Source organism: Cetorhinus maximus, chromosome 6 (genome assembly GCF_964194155.1).
Source record: "Cetorhinus maximus chromosome 6, sCetMax3.hap1.1, whole genome shotgun sequence".
Taxonomy (NCBI): domain Eukaryota; kingdom Metazoa; phylum Chordata; class Chondrichthyes; order Lamniformes; family Cetorhinidae; genus Cetorhinus; species Cetorhinus maximus.
In genome coordinates, this window is record NC_135884.1 from 15,165,856 (window position 1) to 15,186,140 (window position 20,285).

At 43.1% G+C, this 20,285-nt stretch overlaps 1 protein-coding gene across 2 annotated transcripts in view; it reads right to left on the reverse strand.

Annotated features, from left to right (window-relative positions):
- Nucleotides 1–8,989, reverse strand: part of LOC144681556 (hyaluronidase-like) — a 48,033-nt gene extending 39,044 nt beyond the window's left edge. For both annotated transcript variants that reach the window (XM_078543231.1, XM_078543234.1), the window contains exons 1-2: nucleotides 8,878–8,989; nucleotides 4,589–4,708 (exon numbers count right to left, since the gene is read on the reverse strand). In XM_078543231.1, coding sequence (XP_078399357.1) covers nucleotides 4,589–4,663 — 75 coding nt within the window. In that variant the 5' untranslated portion in view covers nucleotides 4,664–4,708; nucleotides 8,878–8,989. The remainder of the gene's footprint in view (nucleotides 1–4,588; nucleotides 4,709–8,877) is intronic.
- Nucleotides 8,990–20,285: the final 11,296 nt, after the last annotated feature.

A 20,285-nucleotide genomic window follows, 5' to 3' on the forward strand; every position in this document is an offset into this window, starting at 1 on the left:
CCACTTGTCTCTCCTTCTCTCCTGTGGCCTGTTTGCCACCTCCCCCTCCCCCTCACCACCTCTTCTGCTCCCTTGGTTGCTTTCTCTTGCCTTGCCAGCGAGTTGGAGAGGGCAGTTGCCGAGTTGCCGGGGGTGGTGGGGGGAAGAGAGGCTGTGACAGGAAGTGAGAGCACAGGAATTCTCTCCTGGTTGCAGGAGATCAATCCAGGCAAAGTTCAGAGCCTTCAAAGCAGTCTCGTAACTCTGCCACCCACCCCACCCCTCATGCTAATTTGAGATGAAGAGATGGTTACTGAGGGCTGAAGAACGTGAGAGCCATTGCACTGCACAAACGTGAAGGAGACAGTTTCAAAAGTGGAAATACTGTTGCACCTTGTTACTGGTAAAATCCTTGCCAGGATCCTCCTGAGCCAGCTGAACAAGGCCACAAAGTTCAATGATCTTCTTGAAACCCAGTAAAGATCCCGATCCCGGTCCAAGCAAAGCAGTGAATGCGATGCAAGGCAAATTCGGAAGAACTCTAAAGAATAATAATTTGTTCGTGGTCTTCTAAGACACCTTTGACAGACGAGGACTCTGGAATCCCTTTGTTAGGTTCGGCTGTCCTAACAACTTTATCAATGCCACAGGATAGGATGTCAGAAGAGTGAAAACTGCAGCAAGACTGATCACATCACATATCGATAACTGAGGCATCAGTTTCATGGTGAACAGAATCCAAGGTGATTTTATTGCTTTCTTTCTATTTTTAACAGAAAAGATAATAGCTGACAGGTCTACTCAGCTTTCTCTCACCAGATGTCTCTGGGAAAGGATGACTCAAATTGAGATCTGCAGACAAATAAGCAATCGTCTTCCATCAAATTTAACAGGCAGTTAATTTAACTGTACAATACTCAAAATTAACTGCACACTAGTCAGATCCTTCACAATGCAGTACAATATGCAATATTAATTTTAATTAATAGCTACATTAACCACAACTCTTGTTCTAACACACAAAATTCTGATTAGTATGAAACAGAGGTATCAGTCTTAGATCAGAGGTAGCACACTTGCCTGAGTTAGAAAGATGTGGGTTTAAATACCGCTTGAAAGTTAAACACATAATCCAGGTGAACACTTGAGTACGGTACTAAAGAACTGTTGCATTGCCAGGGGTACTATATTTAGGATGAGATGTTAGTTTGGGGTCCTACCTATCCTCTCAAGTGGATGTAAAAGGTCCCATGGTACAATTCAAGAAACAGCAGGGGATTTCCTGTTCAACATTTATCCCTCAACCAACATCACTTATATGGTCATTTATTTCATTGCCATCATTGGGATCTTACTATGCACAAAGTTGGCTGCCATGTGTTCATTACAATAATGACTACACTTTCAAACAACTTCATTGGCTGTGAAGCACTGTGGGATGTCCTAAGGTCAGAAGATGCACTATATAAATGTAAGTTCTTTATTTCTATAGAATGCACGTTAACTGCAACAATCATTAACCGTAATTAAATTTGCCATTAAATCGACATCTTTGCCTTGTAATCCCTCCATATTTGAATGAGCATTTAGTAATACTGCTTGGTAATGATGTTTTAGTAATGATGCAATATTGAAGGACAAACACTTATTGAGGATAATATTCCTCAATCTGTTTTTTTAACACAGATATTCCTACTTATTTTAAATGGGTCAAGATATCCCCTAGAATGGCAGAGGAATATTATATGAACAGGATGACTTCCAACATTGCCCCTTACACAATTTGCTCAAATGGTTGCATGATCAAGAAAATGGCTGTGGTTAGTTTGAGGCCTTGCATTCAAACAAAATTTTCCAGATGCAAAGATTGATTAAGTTGTGGTTTTAAACGGGGCAAATGTATTAACGTAACACTTTTTTTCTTTCCACAAGTGAAGGCAGTTTTCACCAGAAGGAAACCTCTGAACTGTTTAGTGTGTTTATCCAGTGAGCAGCTCAGCTGAACAGATCAGGAAGTCTCAGCTTCAAAGCCAGTCTGTGTGGAGTTTGCAGATCTCAGCTAAGGGGTGCTACAATTAGGTTCTGTGATCCTTGGATTCAAGGAGGGAAAATTGGCCAGATTGGTCATACGGCAGCTTCTGCAGGGAGTTTGAGGATTCCAGGTGATGCCAGAATCAGGTTTGGTTGTGATTCTGAACGACACTCATTGTCAAGACACATAGTCTAAGCTCCTCTCGCCTGGATGAACGCAGCTCGAAAGGCACTAAAGAAGTTCAACACCATCCAGGACAAAGCAGTCCGCTTGATGGGCACTCCATCTACCACGTTAAACATTCGCTTCCTCTACCACCAATGCACAGCGATAGCAGTGTATACCATATACAAGATGCACTCCAGTAACTCACCAAGCTTCTTTTAGCAACACCATCCAAACTTGCGATCTCTACCACCTAGAAGGGCAAGGGCAGCAGATGCATGGGAACACCACCACCTGCAAGTTCCCCTCCAAGCCATCCTGACGTGGAACGATAACACCATTGCTTCAGTGCTGCAGGGTCAAACTTTTGGAACTCCTTTCCTACTGGCACAGTAGGTGTACCTAAACCCAATGGACTGCAGCAGTTCAGGAAGGCAGCTCACCACCACCTTCTCAAGTGCAATTAGGAATGAGCAACAAATGTTGGCCTTGCCAGCAACACTCGAGTCCCACTAAAGAATTAAAAAACAGCCTGCCAGTGTTTATTGTCATGCATTAAAAATATGGTACAGAAGTGATGTCAGTGCATATCAAAACATACTTCAATAATTGCCTGTGAGGGGTGGAGAGAAAATTAGGAAAAAAAGAAATAAATAATTGATTCCCACCACCATCTTACAGAATCATGGATACACAGAGCAAGTTTTGGCCATAAACATTGGGTCAGGCAGCATCTGTGGAGAGAAACAGAGTTAACGTTTCAGGTCGATGACCCTTTATCAAACTGAGGAAAGACAGAAATGTAATAGGTTTTGAGAAAATGAAATGGAGGAGGGGGAGGAAAAACAAAAGGGAAGGTCTGTGATAGGATGGAAGGCAGGAGAGATTAAATGACAAAAGGTTTCATGGTACAAAAGCCAAAGGGAATGGCAACAGCTTTAGTAAAGAAACAAAAAACATGTCCACATGAGGCGTGAATGGCTGGATAGCAGCCTTCCAATTGCAAAGTTAAGGAATAAGGAAACGAGAAAAAACAACCAGTTAGAAAAAAACAAAATGGAGGTAGAGGTTCTGATCTAAAATTGTTGAACTTAATGTTGAATGCAGAGGGCTGTAGATTGCTGAGTTGAAAGACATGATCTTGTTCCTGAACTCAAGCTGATAAGTGACAAGTAAGATTTGTACCACACAACTGCCAGGCATGACCATCTCCAACAAGAGAGAGTTAACCAACAATCCTTAATATTCAACTGTATTACTGTCACTAAATCCTCACCATCATATCATGGGGGTTAGTATTGACCAGAGCCTTAACTGGACCATAAACACTCTGGTCACAAAAGCTGGTCAGAGGCTGGGAATTCTGCATCAATAATTTGCCTCCCGACTCTCTGTGGAAGCCTGTCCACAATCTACAAGATACAGGTCAGGAGTGTGATGGGATACTCTCCACTTGCCTGGATGAATGCAGCTCCAATAACACTCAAGAGGTTTGACACCATCCAGGTGCACCCTGGCAGTAGTGTGCACCATCTGCAAGATGTGTTGCAGCAACTCACCAAGGCTCCTTCGACAACACTTCCCAAATCCCCAACTGCTACCCACCTAGAAGGATAAGGACAGAGGAATACCACCACCTGCAAGTTCCCCTCAAAGTCAGGCACCATCCCAATTTAGAACTATATTGCCGTTCTGTCACTGTCGCTGAGTCAAAATCTTGGAATTCCTTACCTAGAGGCACTCTATGAGTACCTACACCACAGGGGCTGTGGTGGTTTGCTCACTAACACCTTCTCAAGGGGAACTGGGGATGGACAATAATTATTGGTCTTTCCAGCATTGCCCATATTCCATGAAAAATAGTTTGCAATATATTTGGCCATTTATTCTCCACTGGTCATCTTACTTTCCAGGAAAGGAGACATTAACGGTCTCTGGGCTCCCTTAAGCTGCAAGAGGATGTAAAAGCTGCTGTCAACATTCTGTCAGGAGCGGAGAAGAGGCAATCTTATTTGGTATAATATTTTCAATTACAAGAAACAGATGAATTGTGATAGAGTGACTGCAATGCAGTGCTCCAACTAACAGACTAGTATACAGAATGTTATAATGTGCCCAGGAAAGCCAAGAGTAGGTGGAAAATTAACATTTAAGACGTTAACAACAATGTAAACGAGCCAAAACATTTCACAGGAGCATAACTGGACAAAACTGACATAGATCCAAAGACATTTTGACACATGATCAAAAGCTTGGTCAAAAACGTGGGTTTTAAGGAGCAACTTAAAGGGGGGGGGGGGTACAGATGAAGAGATTTACGATTCACACCTTTTATTTTAAAGATATTGACCCATTACCCAAAAAAGTATTTGTTTAGTCTGACATAGTCAATCATTTAGACAATGAACTTACCTCGATCTTTCCTTCGCCTGGCTCTGCACATCTTCTATCAGCCCCTGTGGGCGGGCTGGCCCAGGTCTTGGACATAACCACAACAACCAGAAGTTTGTAATCAGCCAATGGGAGGCAGGCCTGCATCAGGGCAAGATATTAATGAGTAAGAAAGCTGGCAGGTTGTCAATTCAACATTAATGAATGGGAAGATAGCACGATAAGGCTATTTGCTTTTGTTAATTCCTTCCCCCCAATCTCCTCCTCTCAGAGGTACTGATTCCGACTGTGCACAGCTCAAAAAGCCATTCTTCATGCATGAGTTGCAGCAAGTCATTCGACAACAGGAAGAATTAAGGCAGCCAAAAGCTGCTATCACTTGATAAATGTAGACACACTTTCCGTCAGGTGTGGAAGGAGTCACAGGACATTGAGTAGGTTGAGCAGATGATATCTTTTGATGCCCCCATTTTCCTAACCTAAGGGCCCCTGAGGCGAATTCTTCTTGTTTCCTTTTCTGTGGCTGTTTTCCTGGCCCCTGCAAGAGGACCTTAAATGGGGCAACTCACTGGCACTTACATTTTGTGTCACAAGATCTCTCCACTGTCCTGGATAGTGCCTTCCTCCATTACACTCCTCCACATCAACTAGTTCTCATTACACTGCAGCAGCAATGTGGTGCAGACTGCTGAAAGTTTCAGGGGTTTAAATGAAACTGGGTTATTCATCTACAACATCTGTTTCCACAGCCAAGGAAATGTGTTAAAACAACGCCTAGTAAACCAATTATAATACATTAATTCTTTGATAGTTCAGTTGCTAACTTCACTGTCCAACATTCAGCTGAGGTTATACAGATCAGGAAGGCTACAGGTTGAATCCCTGGTCTATGCTGAGTTAGCGCATCTTAGTTAAATAGTTTGACATGTGCTTCAAATGAATTCAGTGCCTGTGGGCTATAGAGGGGGAAAACCTTGCTGCCCATTCTTGATCGGCATCTTGTAACTGTTACTGGAATGCTCATCGACATCAGATGAGGAACAGATTAAGGCCATAAGAAGCAGGAACAGGAGACGACCTTTCGGCCCATCTAGTCTGCTCCACGATTCAATATGATCATGGCTATTCTTGAGCTTCAACTCCACTTTCCCACCCACTCACCATATCCCTTGATTCCCTGAGACACCAAAAACCTGTCTATCCCACCCTTAAATATGTCCAATGAAGGAGCACCCACAACCCTCTGGGATAGAGAACTGCAAAGATTCACAAACTTTGGGTGAAGAAGTTTCTCATCTCTGTTCTAAATGTTAGGCCCTTTATCCTGAAACTGTGGCCCCTTGTTCTAGATTCTGTAGCCTGAGGAAATAACTTTCAAGTATCAGCCCTGTCATGTCCCTTTTATTATCTTTTATGTTTCAAAACGATCACATTTCATTCTTCTAAACTCCAGAGAATATAGACCCAATTTACTCAGCCTCTCATCATAGGACAATCTTCTCAACCCAGGGATCAATCTAATGCTGTGTCAGATTTTACTGCAGTACGTTTTCTCTGTTGATATTAATTATCCTAATTTCCTCACACTTACCGGCCCCTGGCTTATCCCCTATTTCTGGTATGTAATTTTTATCTTTTACTGTGAAGACAGACATTACATTTGTTCAATATCTCTGCCATTTCCTCATTCTCCAACATTTACTTTAGCTATTCTTTTGTTTTATATACTTGTAAAAGTTCTTCCAATCTGATTTTATTTCCTGGCTGGTTTACTCTCTCATTCTATTTTTATCAACCTTTTGATGGCCCTTTTGTTGGTTTCTAAAACACTCCCAGTCCTCAGACTTACTACTACTCTTTGCAACATTACAAGCCTCTTTTTAATCCAATACTATCCTTAACCTCCTTAGTAATCCATAGGTGGATCTCTCTCACTGAAGTTTTGTTTTTCAATGGAATACATTCTTGTGGAATATCTTGAATTGTTTCCCACTGTTTATTTACCACCATACATTTTATTCCATTTACCCAATCAATGTTCTCCAGATCTCCCCTCATATCTATAGGCTTGACTAACCTAGATTATCTTGGATGCAAGCTTGTTGTTCTAAATGTCATAGGTTACACATGAAAAATAGTTAATAAGATGAGGTATTGCAAAAGCTACCTGTGACTGCATCTGGTTGCCTGAATGGCAGCCTTCAAGACAGGAAGAATATCAAAGGCTCCAAAAATACAGATTTTAAAATGTCTTCAACAAGCAGATTTCTACAAACATTTCAGGGGGGCTAGAAAGGGCTAAAGAACGGCCAGGGGAAAGTAAAGACAAAAGAAAATGAATATTAAAACAAATCTCAACAGTCTCAGTTAACAAGAGCAGATTATATAGGGCACAGCTTCAAAGTTTGCAGGTGACGCAAAACTTGGAAGTACTGTGAACAGTGAGGAAAATAGTAATAGAATTCAAGAGGACATAGACAGGTTAGTGGTAATGCAGAGAAATGTGGAATGATATATTTTGTTAGGAAGAACAATGAAAAACAATATAAAATAAAAGATACAATTTTAAAGGGGGTTCAGGAGCAGAGAGCCCTGGGGCCAAATGTGTACAAATCATTGAAGGTGGCGAGGCAGGTTGAGAAAGTGGTTAATAAGGCGTAAAGAATCTTGGGTTTTATAAATAGGGGCATAGAGAATAAAAACAATGAAGTTTTGGTGAACTTTTAAACTCCAGTTGGGCCTCAACTGTGACCAACTCTGGGCTTTATTAAGGATGGGAAGGAATTGGAGCAGGAAAAAATTTACAAGAATGCTTCCAGGGATAAGAGACAGTTACAACAGTAAATTGATGAAGCAGGGGCTGGTCTCCCTGGAGAAAAGAAGATTGAGAGGAGATTTGATAGAGGTGTTCAACATCATGAGGGATCTGAACAGAGTAGGTAGAGAGGAACTGTTCTCATTGGCAGAAGGGCTGAGAATCAGAGGGCACCGATTGAAGATGATTGGCAAAGAACAGGAGGCGACATTTAGAAAAACTTATTTATGCATCGAGCAGTTAGGATCTGGATTGCACTGCCTGAGAGAGACTGGCACTCGAAATTAAATCATGGCTTTCAAAGGGGAATTGGATAATTATCCGGAGAGAACAAATTTGCAGGTCTCCAGAGGAAAGGTGGGGAAGTAGGACTAGCTCTTACGGAGATAAAAACAAAAAACTACTGCGGATGCTGGAAATCCAAAACAAAAACAGAATTACCTGGAAAAGCTCAGCAGGTCTGGCAGCATCGGTGGAGTAGAAAAGAGTCGACGTTTCGAGTCCACATGACCCTTCAACAGAGTTCTGAGCCTGGGTCATGTGGACTCGAAACGTCGACTCTTTTCTTCTCCACCGATGCTGCCAGACCTGCTGAGTTTTTCCAGGTAATTCTGTTTTTGTTTTAGCTCTTACAGAGAGCTGGCATGGAAACAATGGATCAAATGGCCTCCTTCTGTGCTGTATCAGCTCTACGATTCTCAACAGGGCAAAAATGATGACACAAACAGAAACTGTCACAGCTAAACAACCGACTACTGCAGCTGTACAGGCAAAAGAGCCAAATACTATGCCAAACGGCAGGTCATTCACAAAAAGCCCTGCAGCGTCTCAGATACAATCTGACTACTTCATGCACTGACATTTCTGATTGCAGGCATTAATGTCTGAGCCCCATCCTCTGGCATTGCTAACTGCAGGACTGCAGTGCCTAACTAACTACCTGTGGCTCCATGGACATTTCCAACTCCTGGCTCTGTAGTGCCAGTCCCTGACATTGCTGAGTCCTGGTTTTATAATGCCACATACATTGCTGATGCCTCAGCATTTCAGATTTCTACACCTACTTTGCCTGGCTCTGGGCTTTCTGCCAGGTATTCCTGGTTGCTGGTTCTGTGGTGCCTCACTCTGTGCTTATGCTAATTAATATTCCACCTTCCTGGTCTCAGAGCCTCAGCCCCTTCAGTCCCAGCATTTACAGTTATTGGCTCTAGAGTGTCACACACACAATGTCCACGTCCCACATTCTCCATTACCGGCTCTTTAGTGTCACCAAATCACAGGATGTCCTCACTTTATTCCATACAGAATTTCATTGGGATCCCGGGTGAATTATAGTCTCCCAGTCCTGGGATCCGGTTTCCCCCAAACCCCTTCAGGCGAGGCCTAGGCCATTCCCCACAGGTGAGGCCTGAGTCTAACCTGCAGCCTCGACCCTCCCCCACCTCCGTTGCCGTGACAGCACAAACGACTGAAGTGATTCCCAGCAGATACTAACGTACTCATCTCGTTACCGCCGTCCCTAGGCCCCCGACCCGGCGACGGTCGGGAAAAAAACGACCGAGGCCGAGTTAAAGGTGCAGCGCCGCCAACTGGAGGGGGAAGAGCGGAGCGGGTCCGCCAGCGACAGCGCCACCAGCTGGAGGGGAAGAGCGGGGCGAGTCCGCCACAGACAGCGCCGCCCACTGGAGGGAAGAGCGGAGCGGGTCCGCCAGGGACAGCACGGCCAACTGGAGGGGAAGAGCGGAGCGGGTCAACCAGGGACAGCACCGCCAACTGGAGGGGAAGAGCGGAGCGGGAGCGCCGCCAACTGGAAGGGGAAGAGCGGAGCGGGTCCGCAGGAGACAGCGCCATCAACTGGAGGGAAGAGAGGAGCGGGTCCGCCGCAGGCAGCGCCACTAAGTGGAAGGGAGAGCGGGCTGGAGCTGTTGTAGACAGCGCCACCAATTGCCGGAGATGAACGTGTTGGAACCGCCGTAGACAGCGCCACCGCCTGGAGGGAGGAGCGCGCTGCAGCCGCCGCAGACAGCGCCACCCAGTGACAGAAAGCTGATAGCGGGGAAAGAGACATAAGATGTGTCCAGTGGAAGTGTGAGCGGTGGGAGAGCAGTGAATGAATAACGATTAAAGAAACAAATAAAAACCTGAACCAGCAAAGAAAAAAAAATGGAGGCAGATATATACTCTATTACTGCCAAATACTTTAACCATTGAGGAGAAAATAATCTCCCAGTTTCTCCAGGAGTTTGGTGTTACACATCACCCATTGCTAAGACCCTGTTGGTCACCACCTCTGATGCTGCCCAGGCAAATGACAGAAGGTGTGAAAATCATCCACGATGATTCTCCTAAAACTTTCCCTCTGTCTTTGGAGGGGGGCGCAAAGATGAGAAGTGAAAATGCAATTGGTTTTCACTTGAGCTGTGCAACGCAGCACAAACAATATTGGGAAGTAAGCACTGCTAATCATTGACTTTCCTTGTTTTCACTGTCTAAGTACTGGCTTTCTTCGCTTCTCCATTAGTGGCCCTTACATCCCACTTCCCTACGAACATATGAATTAGGAGCAGGAGTTAGGCCACTTGGCCCCTCGAGCCTGTTCTGCCATTCAATAAGATCATGGCTGATCCAAATGTAACCTCATTCCTGTCTACCCCTGGTAACCTTTCACCCCCTTGTTATACAAGAATCTATCCAGCTCTGCCTTAAAAATATTCAAAGACTCTGCTTCCACTGCTTTTTGAGGCAGAGAGTTCCAAAAACTCTCAACCCTCTGATGGGAAAAAATTCTCCTCACCTCTGTAAATGAGCGATCCCTTATTTTTAAACAGTGACCCCTAGTGCTAGATTCTCCCAGAGGAGGAAATATCCTCTCCACATGCACCCTGTCAAGACCACTCAGGATCTTAAACAAAAACAGAATTACCTGGAAAAACTCAGCAGGTCTGGCAGCATCGGCGGAGAAGAAATCAGTTAACGTTTGCTTAAAGGTTTCAATTAAGTCGCCTCTTACTCTTCTAAATTCCAGTGGATACAAGCCTAACCTGTCCAACCTTTCCACATAAGACAACCTGCTCATTCCTGGTATTAGTCTAGTAAATCTTCTCTGAACTGCTTCTAACGCATTTATATCTTTCTTTAAATAAGGAGACCAGTACTGTACGCAATACTCCAGATGTGGTCTCACCAGTGCCCTGTACAACTGAAAAATAACCTCCCTACTTTTGTAATCAATTCCCCTTGCAATAAATGATAACATTCTATTAGCTTTCCTAATTACCTGCTGTACCTGCATGCTAACCTTTTGTGATTCATGCACTAGGGCACCCAGAACCCTCTGAATCTCAGAGTTCTGCAATCTCTCACCATTTAGATAATAAGCTTTTTTATTCTTCCTGCCAAAATAAAGGATTTCACATTTTTCTTTCTCCAGTTCTTTCTGTTCAAACCACTCAATGACTCTTTGATGCTTGCTGTAGTTGAGGAGTGAATTAGAGCTCAGTTACTGGAGGAATGCCATTTATGGAGTGGCTTGTTAACCATACAAAGCAGCATCGCCAATATTATGAGTATGCCCTACCTTCATTGGCATTATGAACACTTATAATTTACCCAAATTGAGCAGACAAGACTGCAAGAAGAATGGGCCAGGAAGCCGGATAAAGGTTGAGATATATTAAGGAAATAGAATAACGTACCACAGGCTCAATTAATCCTGTGGTATTTCATCCAAATGGCCATCCTTCATGTAAACCTAGAGTGCAAATGTCAGCAGATTATTAAACAGAGGGCATCAATCCTGTTTGCAAACATTGTGGATATGGATGCATTTACTGGCTGATGTCAATGGATAATAATTGTTCTCAGGAATTCTAGCTGATTTTACCCTTTTCCAACCCTAAGCCAATTATTATTTGTCATTTATATAAACAACATAGATGACTATGTGGGGGGTAGGATTAGTAAGTTTGCGGATGACACAAAGATTGGCCGGGTGGTTAACAGTGAGGTTGAGTGTCTTGGGCTACAGGAAGATATAGACGGGATGGTCAAATGGGCAGATAAGTGGCAGATGGAAGTTAACCCTGAAAAGTGTGAGGTGATACACTTTGGAAGGAGTAATTTGACAAGGAAGTATTTAATGAATGGAATGGGAGGTCGGATAGACTTGGGTTGTTTTCGTTGGAGCAGAGAAGACTGAGGGGCGACCTGATCGAGGTGTACAAGATTATGAGGGGTATGGACAGGGTGGATAGGGAGCAGCTGTTCCCCTTAGTTGAAGGATCAGTCACAAGGGGACATAAGTTCAAGGTGAGGGGCAGGAGGTTTAGGGGGGATGTGAGGAAAAACCTTTTTTACCCAGAGGGTGGTGATATTCAAGCACAAGGACAATTATTCATTTTTTATTCTTCTACAGCACATTACCTCATCCATGTAACAATAAACTGGGAACAAAGCCCCGTCAAACATGCGGCACTTTTTATTCATGATGGCAACCAGCACTAAATGTAGCCCCACAACTGAGGGGCTACATGAACCTGCGATGTTTTACATTTCTTACAGACCCTAAAAACTTTCAGGAGTCTTGGTAATAGCAACACCGCAGGGACAAAATGAACATAATCATATTGCAGTTATTTCCGTGGGGTCCATAAACGAAAGGAACCAAACTTACCGAGCAACAGCCAAATGAAGAAATTACCAACATGATTCCATTTTGCAAATTTTACTTTAACATGAATTGGAATGGTCATAAACATAAATTAATGGGCAAATCACAGTCAGTACAAAGTGTAAAGCATACATGCGATAGTAGATACAACAGGCACTAGCTCATGTGGTTAATAGGCAGTCCACTCCGCCCGCACAGCCACACAGTTTCAGCCACACAGTTCCTCCAAGGAGAATTCCAGTCACTTCCACTCAAGGACTTAGCTGTTTCTCTGTAGACCACAGCTTCCATGTAAACAGGGTTCCACCCATGTAATATTCTGCACAGTGATGCACTTCTTTCAGAAACCTTCACAACTCTTAGCTGCCATTGGCTATGGTAGCATGGATCTATCAAAGCCATCTCTACCTTTGGATGGTATGGCTGAGACTGGGCATCCAATCACTCGAAGTGAAAGAAACAGCACTGGCACATAAATGTGCTTTCTGACCACTCAGGAATCCATCTCTCCAACTTGGCTTGTTGATCATCTCTCCAGCTCTCCCCTTTCCCCCTTGCCCCTGGCTGCCACATGGTCTCCATGGAACTTCCTTCCTGTTGACACTGCTTCCAGTGCAAGGGTCACTGGCTCACATGGACCAGTATTTCTTATCCAAAAAGTATAACTGATCCCTTTACAAGTGATACAAAGTCATAAAAGTCCTTTTCAAACATTTTTAAAAACAATAACAGATCCCCAAACATTTTAAAGTAATTACACACTTTTTTTAAACTGTTTTTCACCATGACTCATTCTTACTACTGTGTGCCAAGGTCCAGTCTGACTGCTGTATGCCAAGGACCATTCTGCCTGCTGTATGCCAAGGTCCATTCTGACTGCTGTGTGCCAAGGTCCATTCTGACTGCTGTATGCCAAGGTCCATTCTGACTGCTGTATGCCAAGGTCCAGTCTGACTGCTGTGCGCCAACGTCCATTCTGACTGCTGTACACCAAGGTCCATTCTGACTGCTGTGCGCCAAGGTCCATTCTGACTGCTGTGTGCCAAGGTCCAGTCTGACTGCTGTGCGCCAAGGTCCATTCTGACTGCTGTGTGCCAAGGTCCAGTCTGACTGCTGTGCGCCAAGGTCCATTCTGACTGCTGTGTGCCAAGGTCTGTTCTGACTGCTGTGCGTCAAAGTCCATTCTAACTGCTGTACACCAAGGTCCATTCTGACTGCTGTGTGCCAAGGTCCATTCTGACTGCTGTGCGCTAAGGTCCATTCTGACTGCTGTGCGCCAAGGTCCATTCTGACTGCTGTGCGCCAAGGTCCATTCTAACTGCTGTATGCCAAGGTCCATTCTAACTGCTGTATGCCAAGGTCCATTCTGACTGCTGTATACCAAGTCTCATCCTGACTGCTGTGCGCCAAGGTCCATTCTGACTGCTGTGCGCCAAGGTCCATTCTGACTGCTGTATGCCAAGGTCCATTCTAACTGCTGTGCGCCAAGGTCCATTCTGACTGCTGTATGCCAAGGTCCATTCTAACTGCTGTACACCAAGGTCCATTCTGACTGCTGTGCGCCAAGGTCCATTCTGACTGCTGTGCGCTAAGGTCCATTCTGACTGCTGTGCGCCAAGGTCCATTCTGACTGCTGTGCGCCAAGGTCCATTCTAACTGCTGTATGCCAAGGTCCATTCTAACTGCTGTATGCCAAGGTCCATTCTGACTGCTGTATACCAAGTCTCATCCTGACTGCTGTGCGCCAAGGTCCATTCTGACTGCTGTGCGCCAAGGTCCATTCTGACTGCTGTATGCCAAGGTTTCTTCAATGGGCCTCTGCAACAGCTGGTAGGGGATGCACAGAAGCAGAGTAATTAACTTTCATTCTCAGTCCTGGTGAAGTAGAACCTTGTGACTTGACTTTAATCAAGACAGGATTAGGCCATTCAACCCCTCTAAACTGTTCCACCGTTCTAACGGATCAGGCTGATCTGTATCTCAAATCCATCTGCCACTTTGGTCCCAGATTCCTTAACACCCCTTAATGCCAAACAAACATTTTCAATCTCAGTTTTGAAATTTTTCAATTGCCTTTTGGGGGAAGAGTTGCATATTTCCGCTATCCTTTGTGTGATGAATTGCTTCCTCATATTACCCCTGAAGAGCCTGACGTTAATGTTCAGGTTATGCCATTTTATTTCTTGGCTTTCCATCCAGATTAAGTAGAGTCAATACAGTGTTTCACAAATCTAATAGATTTTTTGTAAGACTTTTGAAAGATTGCAGTTTGAACACAAGAATTACAAGAAATGAGTGATCGATTCAAAGGTCAACTTAAACACTAATTACATTACTAGATTGGTAAAAATATTAGTTAACAATATCGTTCACCCTTTACAGGTACCTGTTACAGTTCACATTACGAGAAATTGTACATACAAATAACTGTGAGAGTAAGAGGCTGCAGAGGGATATAGACAGGCTGGGTGAGTGGGCAAGAGATGGCAAACGGAATACAATGCGTCAAAACGCGAATGTATCCACTTTGATAGGAAAAGTGAAAATGCAGAATATTTTTTGAAAGGTGAGAGACTGGGAAAGGTTTGCATTCAGGGGCACCTGGGTGTCCTTATACATGAATCACAGTGAGTTAACATGGAGGCACAGCAAGCAGTTAGGAAGGCAATCGGCAAGCAAGCCTTTGCTACACAGGGCTTTGAGAATAAGAGTAAAGATATCTTAATACAATAATGCAGGGCCTTGCAGAGGCCACACCTGGAATACTGTGTGCAGTTTTGATCTCCTTACCTAAGGAAGGACATACATGTTCTAGAGAGAGTGCAACAATGGCTTGCTAGACTGGTTCCTGGAATGTGGAGATATTGAGTTGACTAGGTCTGTATTTCCCAGGGTTTATAACAATTAGAGGTGATCTAATTAAAACATATGAAATTTTAAACTGGCTTGACAGGATGCGTGCGATCCTAGGCCATACTGGGGGACAGAGGACATTGCGCTGGGCCTCCACGGCGTCCAAAAAGTGTTCCAGTGATGCGTCGCTAAACCTGGGGGCTGTAGCCCTCTTGCCTTTCGTGGACATCTTCCCTGCGGTAGTCGTGGGCTGGAAGCACTGAGATGTGGTGTGTGTGGCTGAACTTTAAATATGGCGCTCGGCAAGATGAAACAGCGAGGTGATGGCAGGCAGGTGAATGAGAGCCCGCCCGCCATGGAAATGGCGTGTTTCCCAGGAATGCATAAGTAAGGTGGCAGGTTTGGGATGATACAGCATGAAAGCCTTTCATCACAACTGGCGGGTAAAACGTCATTTTACCCACCCGCTACTGCACCAAATCTGGGACGATTCTGCCCATTGGGATTAGTTTTTCATCAACAAAAGAGCCAAATAATCTCCTTCTGTGTTTTAAGTTTGAGTGATTTGAACTTCCAAATGTTATACCGTCCAGAAAGAACAAATCGCTCCACAAGTAGCATTATCAAAACCTGTATGACTTTAGTCTTACAGGTCAAAGTTCACCCCTGAGTGCTTTCAGTTCCAAAACCATGAAGCAGTGACCTCATCGCAGTGTGGCTCATGCTTGGTGGATATCACACTTTACACATTGGCACACAATAGTGTTGGTCCTATAGAAAATGAGTCAGGGGAACTAATAATGGAAAATATGAAGATGGCAAATGAATTGAACAGGTATTTTGATTTGGTCTTCATGAAAGAGGACAAAAGTAACATCTCATAAAAAGTTGTAAATCAGGAAATGGAAGGGAGGGAAGAACTCAAGAAAATTACAATCACCAGGAAAGTGGTACTGAGTAAATTGTTGGAGCTGCGGACGGACGAGTCCTGATGGACTTCATCCTCGAGTCTTAAAAGAAGTGACTAGTGAGATAGTTGATGCGTTGGTTTCAATTTTCCAAAATTCACTAGGTTCGGGGAAGATTCCATTAGGCTGGAAAATAGTGAATGTAATGCCTTTTTTCAAAAAGGGAGACAAAAAGCAGGAAACTACAGGCCAGTTAGCTTAACATCCGTCACAGGGAAAATGTTAGCAGCTATTATTAAAGATGTTATAGCAAGGCACTTAGAAAAACTCAAGGCAATCAGGCAGAATCAACATGGTTTTGTGAAAGAGAAATAATATTTAACCAATTCATTGGAGTTCTTTGAAGAAGTAACATGTGCTGTGGATAAAGGGGAACTGGTGAATGTACTGTACCTAGATTTCCAGAAGGCATTTGATAAGGCGTCACATCAAAGGTTATTGTGTAGGGGAGTAACATATTGGAAGGGATAGAAGATTATCTTCTAATCATAGGGTAGACATAAATGGGTCATTTTCTGGCTGGTAAGATGTAACAAATGATATGCCACGGGGATCAGTGCTGGGGCCTCACCTTTAAACAACTTATTTAAAGGACTTGGATGAAGGGACCGAAGTTTTGGTTGCTAAATTTGCTGATGACAGAAAGATAGGTCAGAAAGTAAGTTGTGAAGAGGACGTAAGGAGACTACAAAGTGACATAGATAGGTTAAGTGAGTGGACAAATATCTGGCAAATGGAGTTTAATGTGGAAAAATGTGAAATTGTCCATTTTTGCAGGAGGAATAAAAAAGAAGCATATTATCTAAATGCTGAGAGATTGCAGAGCTCTGAGATGCAGATGGATCTGGATGTCCTAGTACATGAATTGTAAAAGTTTAGTATGCAGCTACAACAACTAATTACGAAAGCTAATAAAATGTTATTGTTTATTGCAAGGGGAGTTAAATACAAAAGTAGGGAGGTTATGCTTCATTTATACAGGGAACTGGTGAGACCCACATCTGGAGTACTGTGTACAGAATTGGTCTCCTTATTTAAGGAAGGATGTAAATGTGTTGGAAGCAGTTCAGAGAAGGCTTACTAGACTAATATCTGGAATAGGTGGATTATAAAAATAGGGTGGACAGGTTAGGCTTATATCCACTGGAGTTTGGAAGAGTAAGAGGTGACTTGATTGAAATATATAGGATCCTGAGGAGTCTTGACAGGGTGGATGTGGAAAGGATGTTTCCTCTATTGGGAGAATCTAGAACTAGGGGTCATTGTTTAAAAATAAGGGGTTGCCCATTTAAGACAGAGATGGGGAGAAAATGTTTCTCTCGGGGGATGTGAACCTTTGGAACTCTCTTCCTCAAAAGGCAGTGGAAGCAGAGTTTTTGAATATTTTTAACGCAGAAGTAGATAGATTCTTGATGAGCAGGAGGTTGAAAGGTTATTGGGGGTAGGCGGGCATGTTGAGTTGAGGTTACAGTCAGATCAGCCATCATCTTATTGAATGGCGGAGCAGGCTCGAGGGACTGAGTGGTCAATTGCTGCTCTTAATTCATATGTCCGCATGTACACCTCAAAAACCCACAAACACCAACTTTGGTTTGACTCAGGCAGGTTATTTCAAAGCTACTTTATTAATACTGTTTACATGATAGACTACAAGGTAGTCTATCTCTCACGAGCACAGACGGTTCCATGTGCTCCACAGAGTCTCCAGCTCATGACTGCTGATGTCACTGTTACATCATGATACTTATCATTAACTCATTACCATAACTTTTAACCCATTATACTTCACCCCCATTCCCCTTTTTTTTCTGAAATCTCACAGATCTCTGCCTGCTACCAAGCCTGCCTTTACATGTACATAACGTTTCCCAACAGACATATCATACACACACCATTTTGCTTCTCCATTTAAAATGTTTATTGATAAGTATTCAAGCACCAGACATTGCAATTTCAAAGTCATAGTTACACAGGAAGGCGTGACTTCATATTAAATCATAGATTGTCCTTCCACCAGATTAACTTTAATTTGCTGCTGATCATACACCTTCTCAATATGCTGCACCATTTAAACAGCTCAACCATTTAAGCTCTTTGGAGCTTTGATCTCCTCTTGGACTCTCTATTCACTTGTTCAGCACTGACACCATATTGGTAATGGTTATGATTTTATTTGGCACAGCAAGAATTAGGAGATTAGAGTATTTAAGCAGTGGCCTAGGATGTACAACTGTGAACTATCTTACCCCATTGTCCTTTGAGTAGAAGCTGTTACTCCATTCTATGCACCCTCTACAATGTTGTCCATATTCACCCATTTAATGCCCCTGTTCAATACTCTGACTTAATTTAGAGTTGTTTACTTATTCCTGAAACATTTCTGTCCACCCTTTATTGTATCGCTACTGTAATTACAGCCTATCAGCTTTCTCCTTTCCTTTTGCCTTGAGCCAGTAAGAATAAAGAACAGCTCATGATGGAAAGCTTGTTTGCGACAGCCTAGTGCACATGATTGGCTAAGGTGTCTATAACAGAAATATCGTCATTGATATTTTCATGTTGTAACGAGAGATGCAACTACATTCTTCTAGGGCAGCTCTGGGTTGACACACTCTGGAAATTTCTATCCTTGCAGAGAATAATCTGGATGACTCTTAGCATGAACTGATAACAGTGCTGGTGAAACCAGGAGCTCAATGTGTGAGGAATCACAGGCACACAACTCTATTCTGTCACTCCAGGCTATGCTGCCTTGATGCATCAAACAATAGTCTTCACACAAGTATAATTGCAGAATACTGCAAACACCTGATCAACAGAATATTGAGAGAGAATGCTATAATAGTCAAAGATTAAGGGAAAAAAGATTACCCGGTAGAACTGATTGTACACCAGATAAATAGACTAGGTAATTGGCTCAAAACATTCCTTTGACATCAAGCAGCAGGATAAGCTGCACTATCATTTGCATCACGTTTTTCCATTGACAACTGTCAGAGCTAGTGATACTCACAGGCAAGTATGGGGCTCTGTTTGGCTCAGAAGATGAGGCCATGAACCCAGAAAGGACTTCAGTAAGGCTGTACCCTGGAGAATATTTACTAGCTATAGTGAATTCTTGTGCTCATCATTGTGAGAGCTACCTGTGTTGGCATGAACTTCCTTTGACATGTTGCGCTAAGCACATTGAAGTAAGTTAGATTATAGAGTGGCCAAAAGATGTGGCTTCCTCCACATTGCTACTAGAACATGATTTATGTCCAAACTCACTGTTGCACAGCGTCGCATGAGTTGTGTGGTCTGCCAACTAATACTGAACTATACAATTTGAGTATGTAGACTGGATTGAGACTACATCAAAATTATTGGTTTAGAATCGGAGAAAGAGGAGGGCTTTCACCCTATCTATTTGAAGCTAGATTTGTAACCAGCTCTTACATGTGAAAGGCCATGACACAAGGTTTTACTATTTTATTGACACAAGATGTGCTAACACAATTGCTTGCAAAGGATTGTAAGCAACTCCATTAAAGTAACGTACCTTTATTTTTGACCACTTATATTAGCTCCTGATGAACAAAGACCTCTTTCAAAGAACAAAGACCCTATTCCTCTCTATCTTGAAATTGAGGATAATTAGAGAAGTATACGAAAAAAAACTCGATAGAGTGTTGCAGTAGTTGTGGGTACGGTAGCACGGTGTTTGTGATATTGGCCTAGTAATCCAGAGGCCTGGGATAACGATCCAGAGATATGAGTTCAAATTCCACCACAGCAACTGGGGAATTTAAATTCAATTAATTACATGTCAGTAATTGTGACCATGAAACTCTGTGTTGTTGCAAAAACTAATTAGGTTCACTGATATACTTAGGAAACAAAATCTGGTGTCCATGCCTGGTCTGATCTGTATGTGGCTCCAGACCCAAAGAAATGTGGTTGACACTTAACTGTCCTCTGAAATGGCCAAGCAAGTCACTCAGTTGCACTCAAGCATGTTGCTCACCAAGACCTTCTCAAAGGCAATTAGAGGTGTGTGATCAATGCTGGCCTAACCAGTGACGCCCACATCCTGGGAATTTAAAGAAATACTTCACAAGTATTGTGGGTTTTTTTTGACATATTAACGAAACATTTAGCAACTTCAGAATGTATATACAGCACCTTCAGAGGTATTTTATTATTTTTCTTCTCTTTGCTTTCCCTATTCTGAGTGCCACTTTTGGCTGAGCGGGTGAGAAGATTTACAGGGGGAGGAGGGGGGAGAATATTTGAGGGCTTTTTCTTGGAGGTCTTCTTGTGCAGGTCCAAGTTGCGAGCTATACAATGGAGAAGGTCTCCATAATCCAATGGCTTCTTCACAAAGTATTTCAATATTTTCACTGGGTTTAGGTTCACTGTTTTCCAGGCACT